Below are 10792 nucleotides of genomic sequence, written 5' to 3'. Positions count from 1 at the left end.
AATCATGTGAATGATGAACTTTGAATTAATATATTTAAGCTTGAACAACACTTGTCAGCAGATATTTGTGCCTTATACATTCGAATCCTACTGAAACCACAGCCATCAGGATCAGAAGTCAGAGGGCGAAGCTCTCAGCCCACCTCAGGCTGGGGGCACTGTGTGATAGGGGGAGTCATGGCCTATGAGTAAGAATCAGAATCAGCATCATTAGAATCAGAATCAGATCATTTTATTTCACAAAGTATGTTACACGTACAAGGAATTTGTCTTGGTGAGTGCACACATGTATGACATGTAACATACTGAACAGTCAAGACAAGCACACAGATTATTGATAAATATTTAACTAAGGGAAAAATGCAACAAAAATGCAATAAATAGAATAAGATATAAGAATAAAGTGAAAGCTAAAGAGCTATTGAGATGTGTGTAGGTCTGAGGAGACATATAATAACTATTATATAGAGGATATTATGGAAAGATATGAACATTTGTAGAGATTAACATTTATACAGTCGTGCAAAAAAAAGCATCGTAGCAGTGGCTAAATTGGTGCATGAACTGAGTAAAAATGAAAAAGATTTAAGTGACTTCAGTTTTTCAGATTTCAGATTTCAGATTTCAGTGGTTAAATTGGTGCATGAACTGAGTAAAAATGAAAAAGATTTAAGTGATTTCAGTTTTTCAGATTTCAGATTTCAGTGGTTAAATTGGTGCATGAACTGAGTAAAAATGAAAAAGATTTAAGTGATTTCAGTTGATAATGAGTAATGTGATCACATTCACTGTGTTTCTAAGTAAGCTCAACATAAACAGTATTTTGTTAAACTTAACTTAGATGCAGTACTAAGTGAGGAAGCTCCTTGTGTGATAGTGGGGGTGGTAGTCCATGAGAGAACCGGCACAGACTAAACTGAAAGAAGAACTGAGTAACATTGAAAATTAAGCAATTTTAGCTTTTATAAAAGCTAAGGATTTTTTTTTCTGAGTAAACACAACTTAAACTTAGATGCAGTTCTAAGAAATGTAAGTTGACTAAAGTAAACCTATGCAGAAGGTTTTTACAGTGGATAAACAGGTAAGATGTAGCTCAACATAATAAATTACTGAGACTATATGGAAAAGTTCAGACATATAGGCATGTAGTACATATGAAATAAATGCAAATAAAAGCTTTTTTGCAACACTGTCTTCAGCTGTCCTCTTTCAGTGTGCCATCTTGGTGAAAATACTTGGCGTTCAGTCTCTTAGCATCATGACTAAAAGACTAAGCAGGCTCAGATGGCCTTGCACATGATAAGCAGACTCATAAAGAACACCATTATAAAAAAGATCCACATGAAGAAGCGGTCCAGCACTTTGGCTACTTTCTTCCACTCTCCTGCGCGTTTCTGAGTGGCCCTCTGGTCTCGATAGCAGTTAGCGATGTATTCAACATTTCTAAAGTGATGCTGCTCTTCAGTCATGTGCTGCCTGTTTTCTCCAGCATCCCTCCGTCTGCCTCCGTCTCCCAGTTCTCCTGCCCTATCACTGTCCTTCACTCCTCCACCTACCAAGGATGCACCATCTCCACCATCCAGACTCAGGAATACTCCATTCTTCCACACACTGTAGTGATTGGTGGGGTTTTTGCCCATCGAACATGTTGGAGACATAATCTGAGACATGTCCTCTTTTTCCTCTCGGATCTTCGGGGACATGTTGTCCTGACCTCTGTCAAATTTGAAGACAAGGTCATCTTTCCCTGCTTGTCCATTCATGTACTGTGGCTGCTGCTCAGGTGGAGGGTCAGGTTTCTCAGGCTGTGGGTTCATGCAGTTCTCACCGACTTCATAGACAAAACAGATCCTGGCCAAATACTGCAGGATGAACTTCTTAGCCCATTTAGGCACAGGCTTTGCCTCTGGGCCACAGTGGTGGAAGTTCATGATAAAGATAGTGAGAGCCGTGGAGGCAGTTATCATGGTCATAGTGGCTATGTAATATTTCCCTGTAGATGGTATGAGAATATACAATACTATATGAATATGTAACAAAAGCATGCAACCAAGTAAAGTTATTTTACAGTAAAAATACATTTATGTATAATTTGAAAGGACTGTTAAAAAAAAGCATGAACCCCTTAACCCTTAGAAGTCATAATTATCACCAGGGAAAACAAAAACTGTTGTAATTGGACTCCCTTTCCAGTCAGTCAGATATCATTTGTATTTTTTTCAGTATTTAGTGTGGACACTCTTTCCCTTTATTGCAGCTTCCATTCAGTTTTTCAAAGAAATCTGCAGGAATTTTGGTTGTAATTTGGTTGTATTTTCTGCTTCTCATGATTCACAAACATGTTAAGTGATGCTGAGGTCTGGACTCTGGGGTGCTCAGTCTATTGTTCTGCACTTTTCTCAGCAAGGGCCTCTTGACAGCTACACATCCTTTCAGACTCATGGTGTTGAGTTGTCTTCTCACAGTGGAAGGATGGACGGAACAGCTGTGAATGTTTTCAGATCTGAAGCAACTTGATTTTCTCCCCTCTCTCAAAGATGTAAGCTTTCATTTCTGTTTATCTTATGGTGACAGTTTTGGTGGTCTACCAGGTCTAGCATGGTTGTTAGGAGTGCCATTTTCTTCTAAACTTTTACATTTTGGAAACTCTTGTTTTGTCAATTTTTATCCTTGACTTTCTCCTTCACTGAATAATCTTAAGATAATAAGATAACTTATAACTAATTATCTCCTGAATTGCTATTTTAATTGATTTGAAATTACATAAATATGGCATGGTCTCTGATTTTTGTATAGTACTATATGTGCATTATTTCTCACTCATTACTCATTGATAGAAGAGGATACATTCTGTCAAAAATGCTGATTCTAAGCTTTCAGTCCATACCACGTTTGTGTTTGTACACAGACCAGATGATTTATCATTAACATTTGATTTTGATGAATAATTATGTTTATGAATATAATCTTGTTAAAAAATGAAAAGACAATTTTTTACATTTTTCTCATCCTTTCATCATTTTATGACATTCAAATGATTACAAAAAAGGCAGAATTGAAACTGTTGATAAAGAATGTAAATGTACTTAATCTAACATTTAAAAAGAGGGGAAAATCCCAATGGCACTAGCGTTCAAAGAGGTAAACTTGGCTGTCAACATCATAAGGCCTGTTATGGTAACTACATAGAAACCAGTACTAAATGACTCACGTATTAAGTCATGAAACTGAGGAAGAATGGACCACCCAGCAGGTTTGTGAATGTAAAGGGGTTAAAAATCACTCTGAGTGGAATTACAGAAGATATTTGCTCACAATCACTTTAAGCATTTAGTCCTTTAACTCACCTATAAGTGGCACATTCTCAGACGGGGGCATAATCTCTGCCACCAGCAGCTGAAAGACAGTGAGCGCCAACATCACAGTGACACCCAGAGACACTTTCTCTCCAGAATCAGAAGGCAGGTAGAAGCCCAGAGGGGCAAGGAACGAGATCATCACGCAGGGAATCAGCAGATTAAACACATAGAAGGTGGCTCTTCTCTTTAGCATTAGTGTGTAGGTAACATCTGGGTAGGGGTCAGCACAGCAACCGTACTGGACCATATTCCTCTTTGCCGGCATCCCCAGCACCTCCCATTCTACATTATCCACCAGGTCAGCCAGGTCTGCACTATCCAAGGCATTGAGAATGTCCAGCTGTCTGCCATTATAGGTCCAGGAGCCGTAGGTCAGACGACACTGCTGGGCATCAAAGGGGAAAAAGGATACGTCTACCTTGCAGGAGCTTTTTGTGATGATGGGAGAATCCCACATAATCTGGCCATCTTGACGGATCACTACATTGGTGTCCATGGTTCCTGTGAAATGGTCATCCGCACTGAAACAAAGAGCAGAGACTGCTGGGAAATGACAAATCATGTATTTTGAGCATCTGTAATGGAGGGAAATTAATATTCAAAAACATATTTACTCTTCAGCAGAAAGGAACAGTTCCTCATTCTATAATGCTGCACTCGTTCCTAAATAGTTCTTGCCTTAGGCACTTGGTTTTAAAGGAAAATTGTTGCCAATTGGTTTATAAAACTTTTATATTATGAGGAAGTGCCTGGGTTCGATTCCCCGGCCGGGTGACCAGGGTCCTCTCTGTGTGGAGTTTGCATGTTCTCCCCGTGTCTGCGTGGGTTTCCTCTGGGTTCTCCGGTTTCCTCCCACAGTCCAAAGACATGCAGTCAGGCCAATTGGACATGCTAAATTGCCCCTAGGTTTGAGTGTGTGAGTGACTGTCTGTGTCTGTCTGTCTGCCCTGCGATGGACTGGCGACCTGTCCAGGGTGTATCGTGCCTTTCGCCCGAAGACTGCTGGGATAGGCTCCAGCACCCCCCCGCGACCCTGCCGGAGAAGGCTTAGAAAATGGATGGATGAATGGATTATGAGGAAGTTCTTTAAACTGTGAAAGGACTCTTTCGATTTCTCATATGCTTCTTTAAACAACCATTAACTGAAAAGTCCTTTAGGAAACCAAACATGGTTCTCCTTTGGCATCACTCTACCTTATTTTTAGAAGTGTGTGGCATCAGAAAATGATAAAAAAAAAAAAAAACATACTCACAGTCCTCCCGCAAGACAAATAGTGCAAGTGAATTGTTATTAAAGGGGCGAAGGCACAAGAATGGTGTTATGCCATCATTTTGTTTCTGCAGTTTATGTTGTCTAAAAACAAACACAAATTGCCGAAAGGTTCCAAAGAAGCTTCATGTATCATCACACTTAAAGGGCCCATACATTATAGTGTTCTTAAAATCTCATATTTTCTTCCCCTGAGTTCAGCTTGCAACATTTGTGTGATTTCATCCACCAAAAACAGTCTTAAGTCTCATTCAAGTTGGATTAGATTTCCTAGGGAGGTACAGTAATTTGAGTGATTACTGACTGATAATCTGTCATGTTCATAGTCTTTACAAGTTTGCAACGTAATACATCCACACAAATTGGAGCTTGTTTGGTAATAGTAGTCCTGTTTGAATTTAGCTCACGATAAAATAATAGCAAATTAATAATTGGCATCTCTACTTTTGGTGACTGGGAGACAAGGTTAACAGCTGAAAAGGAGTTTGACTTGGCTCAGTTCCTTCTTTCTCAAGTTCAAAACAGGGCTTCTATAATCTACAACGCTTTTGCTGATGGCCTAATTAGAATGAAAACATCTCTCACAATGCAGTGTAATTGCTGTCCTGTTGGGTTGCTTTTGCTAAGTTTAATGAGTCCATATTACAAGCTTAGAATTACTGTATGTAACATTAACTAAGAGTTATTTTTGCTGTGTGTTTGTTTGGATGTGTTTAGTTTCAATTTTATGCTGAAGTAAAGGCCCAGGCTGTGATGGTTCAATCTGTGATATCTGAGGTAATAGGAGAAAGTTACACAGATACTTTATTTCATATGAATCAGCCAGTCAAATCCCTTACAAATTATATTACTGGACCTCATGTGGTGAATCTAACTAATCCAACTTGAATAGGGCTGTCGAAGCCTTCAAATTAAATAGATCACCTTTAAGAATGATATACATATATGACTTCAGTTCTGATTAGCTGTGCTCTGTTGTGCTTCACTTTAAAGTTAGGCCAGCCTGAAACACTCCTTAAATTCAAAACGGGATGTTTTCGAGCATTCTGCCAGAACATGAACACTTAATCACACATTACAATGACCCTGATTATAATAATAAAATAACCTACCTATATAAAAGAACATATTCTCTACCATCTACTTCTTATTTTCTATATAGACCATATGGACTGGGAGGTGAATGGTACATTTTGAAACATTTTGGATGTTTACATTCTGAATCAAACTCTTTTATTTTAAACAAAATTTTCAGGCCCTATTTTAAAAATTATATCCGAACCTGAATGCAAACTTTTCATGCCTTTTCAGCAGATGTTTTTGACATAAAAAGCAGAAAACAAGAGTAGTCTGAACACTTGTTGGCAAACAGTATATTCAAGTGTTCAGCTTGTGCCTCCACAGAGTGAAAGGTAGTGTCGTTACAAAAAAAGATGAACCCAACACCATGCCTACCTACTTGTTATATAGGACAATATCAGGTCTCCATACATAACTACCAGGTATACGGATGGTATCGAGTCCATCATAATCATCTTTATTCCAGGTCAGGTATGTATCATTCCACACCTGCCGAATCCACAAATATGCTGTCAGAATCTGGTTACGCTCATCCTGCAACACAGGGGAACCAACAGCGTTCTCAGAAATTCTCTTGAGTGTCAGTACAGCCTCGGTAGTAACTGAAGTCAATTCAGTTTGGAGCTATGTGCACAGTAGAAGTGAACTTTGAATAGCATTTCTTACATAAACCGACCGGCCACTTCATGAAATACACCTCCTTGTTTCTATGCACATTGTCCGTTTTATTAGCTTCATACAAACTACAATGGTGCATGTTGTAGTTCTACAATTACAGACTGTAGTCCATTTGTTCTCTACTTACTTTTTTAGCCCCCTTTCACCCTATTCTTTAATGGACAGGACCCTCATAGGACCACCACAGTGCAGGCATTATTTGGATGGTTGATCATTTTCAGCACTGCAGTAACACTATTGTCTCTGATTTTACATCTACAAGGTGGATAAACAGGGTAGGTTAGTGTAATAGAGTGGACAGTGAGTGGACACAGTGTTTAAAAACTCCAGCAACACCGCTGTGTCTGATCCACTCTTACCAGTGCAACACACACTGACATACCACCACATCAGTGTGACTGCACAGTGCAGAGAATGATCCAACACTTGGATAATACCTGTTTTGTGGTGGTCTTATGGGGGTCCTGACCATTGAACAACAGGGTAAAAGGGGTTTAATGAAGTATGCAGAGAGAGTGGCCAGTCATTGTATGTATGTGTGTGTGTGTGTATATATATGTATATATATATATTTTTTTCCATTTGTTCTTGGTACAGCCAACCTCAACAGCATCTAATTTAATTACCCAGTAAGCCTTTCTGTGGCTCAGTATAAAAGCCAATAATTAAATTAGGTGTTGCAGATCACAGGCAGAGTAACAAGTGCTAATGGAACTTAGTAATCAAACCACTTAAGAGGAGCATAACATTGCTTTCATTTTGCTGCTTGTGTCTATGCTAAGTGCTGCTCAGAAAGCTTTTGGACTGAGCATTAAAAGTATAATGTTTATTTCTCTGCTTATTTACAGAAAGAGAATGCAAATGCGATGCTTTCCTGATAGGCTGAGGGGCCTGACTGATATCACCACTCTCATAGCAACTACAGGAGAAGGAGAATGTTTAAAGTTCATATACTGTCACATTATTTCCACATTTGTCTGTGTCTGACTCAAGTTGACACCCAATCTCCACTGCCTGTGTCATCAGTATCCTCTGTGGACAGTCTGTGACCCCTCTCTGTTCTTATTGTTCCCAGCTGTCCCTTGTTCCCTATCTGTGTATAAATAGCTCTTCTTTGCCCATCATGCAATATTATCTGAGCAGGCAAAGGAGGCTGTCTGCATGTTTGATCAAAGAACAGAAATAAATTAAAGGAAATGAAAGGTGGAAAAACACAAGGTAATACCAAGCGGCCGCTAAGTACAAGTGACTTCTGATCCATCTGATCTCATTGTTGACCAGGAGAAACTACAGAGGAAACAGAGGTCTCTTTTATACTTTTGTTTATCTTCATGTGGGACTTGTTTTCAGTTTTTCAATGAAATCTGTGATGTATTTTCCCACACCTTCGAAATTCAGCCATAGAAGTTGGTTGCTGTTTTGCTTCTCATGATCCAGGTAATCCCTAACATGTTCAATGATGTTGAGGTCTGGACTCTGGGGTGGATTCTTTGTTTGTTCTTTCATGTCTATTTCTTTTTGCAATAAGGGCTTAGTGGTCTGCCAGGTCTCACACAATTGTCAGAAGTCCCATCTTCTGTAGATCCTTGAAGTCCTAATTTAAACAGGTATCTTGAAAATTAAAGTTATTAGTTTTGAATGTGACAGTGATGACAAGAAACAGCATTACCATGTCGATTATTTGGGAAAGCGTAATCTGTAGTGTGACGTTTAAGATGTCATTGGTGTTCTCCACTGGCCTCAGCGCACTGGTGTAGTTTCTAAACAAGTCGTTCAGTAGCCTCTGCGCGTACTTCCCATGAGCTCCCCTGCAAGCTGGAACAGACAAAGAGACAGACAGGGAAATAGAAGAGGGGAAAAAGAGACAGACTATGCATATATGTCCATCATGGCATTTAAATATGATGACTCTTGACAATAGCATAATAGTCTATAAGAGGCCTACTGTCATTGCAAACCTTTAGGTTTTGCAATCCTTCCCATCAGTGGAAAGAAGCAACGACAGGACCACTGCTGACCAGATATTGTTAAGAAAGTGGATCACTCTCAGAACAGCAGTGACACTGACATGGTGTGTGTGTTGTGCTGTAACAGGTACAACAGCATTGCTGGGTTTAAACACACCACAGTCACCTCTGGGTTGAGAGTATTCTACCAATCAAAAATATCCAATGAACAGCAGTCCTGTGGTCAGAAACTAGTGAGAAATACAATAGTGAACAGCACAGACTAGAGATTGGCATCTCAGTGCTAACTGAATGACTTTAAACCAGTCTTGTCTAACATTCAGAGCATGTGCAAAGACCTCCTTTGTGAAAATGTGCACATGCTTCATGCCATAGCCCATAAAGACAGAGAAAGGAGATTTCCTGCTAGATTACCCATCTGAGGCAACAGAAAAGAAGAGATTGGGTAAATCTGCTATTAAGAGGATGGACAGATGTCATGCATCCACCCCCCTACCCCATGCCTAAAACTGAAATTAAGCTGGCCTGTATCACTGACCACCTAATCCATGGAACAGTTGTTGTTGTCTGTCACAACAAAGAAAACCGAGAAAATGAAACATCTGACAAATGTAATGTTGTACTTGAATGATGAATGTACTAAAAGTAAAATCAAATAGGTAAAATGACTGTTTTTTCAAACCACATTAACTTTAAGCCAATAACTTATTGGGCAAAGTATGAAAATGAAATATTTCCCTTTAAATAGTTTGCAAAGGGTCTAACAGAAGGTCTTTATCTTTAACTTTATCTGTTATCTTTAAGGACCTGAGTTTATGAGATGCTGTTATTGTTAAGCTGTTTCAGTTATGCACTGCAAGGGACATTAAGAACAGTCGCAAGATGCTTTGCGCTCCCTAAACACCCCAATAACCTGAGCTCAGAGTTGTCAAATACTAAGAAACATAAGTATGAGTAAAAATCCACATTTTTAACAAGAAATGAACAGTGCGGTTTCACAGGACACATGTTTTAATTTCTACTCATTAAGAAGCCATATGTATTTAAACTGTAGTCTATGATGAAGTTATGCATATATTTGTCAATAAATAAATAAATATACAAAATATCAAGACACAGTTTCAGGAATAAAACAGCATCTGTAATGCATCTGTCTTATAATTCTTTCTGATGCATTTTATCAATACCTTTTTCTTGCACCATATATAAACAATGTAGAATATAAAGTATAATATATGTGCATCTATAAATATATATAGGCAAAAAATCATTATTTTAGTCATTCAATATTAGGCAAAACTCAAATAATCAAATATGAATCTATTGAAACATTACCTGGTACAAAAATCATGCAGACAACGAAGATGGAAAAACAGTGCGTTATGTTGGCTCTCATCCTGCAAAAATAAAAGCAGTCATAGAACAGTGGTTGCTGCAATATGTTCAGGTACAACATGATATGTCAGACTTTAAAGCTTTCATCTAGAGCTTTATCACAACAGCCTGCAGAGGGTGGAAACTGGTTGGGTGCTGCATTTAATCCCTGAATTGTTGGGCGTTGCCTGTTTGATATTAAATCTCTTCTCTCTTTTAAATCTCTATTGAAAACATACCTGTTTAAGCAAGCATATTCTCTTTAAACTGGTTTGTTGTTTTACCGTGACTCTTTTAGTGTTGTTTCATTTTGACGTATTCAAATGATTGGTGATTCACATTTATTATTATTGTTGCTTTTTCCTGTTTTGTAAGGTGACCTTGGGTTTTTGAAAGGCGCCATGAAATAAAATGTATTATTATTATTATTATTAAATTATGACAGTCATAGCCTATAGCAAAAAGGGTTCTATGCAGTAAAAAAACAAGCAGAGCCTCTTAAACACATAAAAACCATTCATGCATTCTAAGGCTAATTTGATTGATTTGAGTCGTGGTTCTTACCTGTCCAGGGTGTATCCTACCTTCCTCCCAATGACTGCTGGGATAGGCTCCAGCACCGCCCCCGTGACCCTGTGGGAGACGCGGCTTTGAAAATGTGTGTGTGTGTGTGTGTGTGTGTGTGTGTGTGTGTGTGTGTGTGTGTGTGTGTGTGTGTGTCGTGGGTTCTTCATGTAAACAGAAGAATGTATTATACAATTTTTTGGCATGGAAAAGTTATTCATTTTTAGGTTATGTTTCTGAAGAACAAAAGATTCAGAGAACAACTCAGGACTCCCTACAACCATTTAAGACCTGGTAGACCACCCAGATTGTCATAGTCATACAAACAGTATTTAAAGCTTTCATCTTTGAGAGAGAGAAAAAATCCACAGGTGTTTCTGTCCATTTTTACCACTGTGAGACGAAACTCAGCACTGCGAGTCTGAAACAATGTGTGACTGCCAAGGAGCTTTTACTGAGAAAACAAAATGAACTAAAAATGCAAATTTTGTCACTGTCTG

The 10792-nt window shown here is 38.7% G+C and overlaps 1 protein-coding gene across 1 annotated transcript; it reads right to left on the bottom strand.

Moving 5' to 3' along the window:
- Positions 1–210: 210 nt before the first annotated feature.
- chrna10a (cholinergic receptor, nicotinic, alpha 10a) lies at positions 211–9823 on the bottom strand. Its single transcript, XM_017707173.2, has 5 exons — positions 9690–9823; positions 8057–8202; positions 6089–6243; positions 3348–3880; positions 211–1993 (listed from the first exon to the last, which is right to left on the bottom strand). Exons 1-5 carry the CDS (start codon positions 9808–9810, stop codon positions 1281–1283), a joined length of 1668 nt encoding a protein of 555 aa, XP_017562662.1. The 5' UTR covers positions 9811–9823; the 3' UTR covers positions 211–1280.
- Positions 9824–10792: the final 969 nt, after the last annotated feature.

Source organism: Pygocentrus nattereri, chromosome 17 (genome assembly GCF_015220715.1).
Source record: "Pygocentrus nattereri isolate fPygNat1 chromosome 17, fPygNat1.pri, whole genome shotgun sequence".
NCBI lineage: Eukaryota > Metazoa > Chordata > Actinopteri > Characiformes > Serrasalmidae > Pygocentrus > Pygocentrus nattereri.
This window is presented reverse-complemented; position numbering and strand designations above follow the sequence as displayed.

What these genes read in the sequence shown, in the direction of transcription:
- chrna10a (XM_017707173.2), bottom strand. Translation starts at nt 9,810, where the DNA reads ATGTTGTACCTGAACATATTGCAGCAACCACTGTTCTATGACTGCTTT. An exon ending in CTGCATGATTTTTGTACCAG is followed by an intron (nt 8,203 to 9,689) that starts GTAATGTTTCAA and finishes TGTCTGTTCCAG; the next exon opens with CTTGCAGGGGAGCTCATGGG. An exon ending in TGAGAATGTGCCACTTATAG is followed by an intron (nt 1,994 to 3,347) that starts GTGAGTTAAAGG and finishes TACCATCTACAG; the next exon opens with GGAAATATTACATAGCCACT.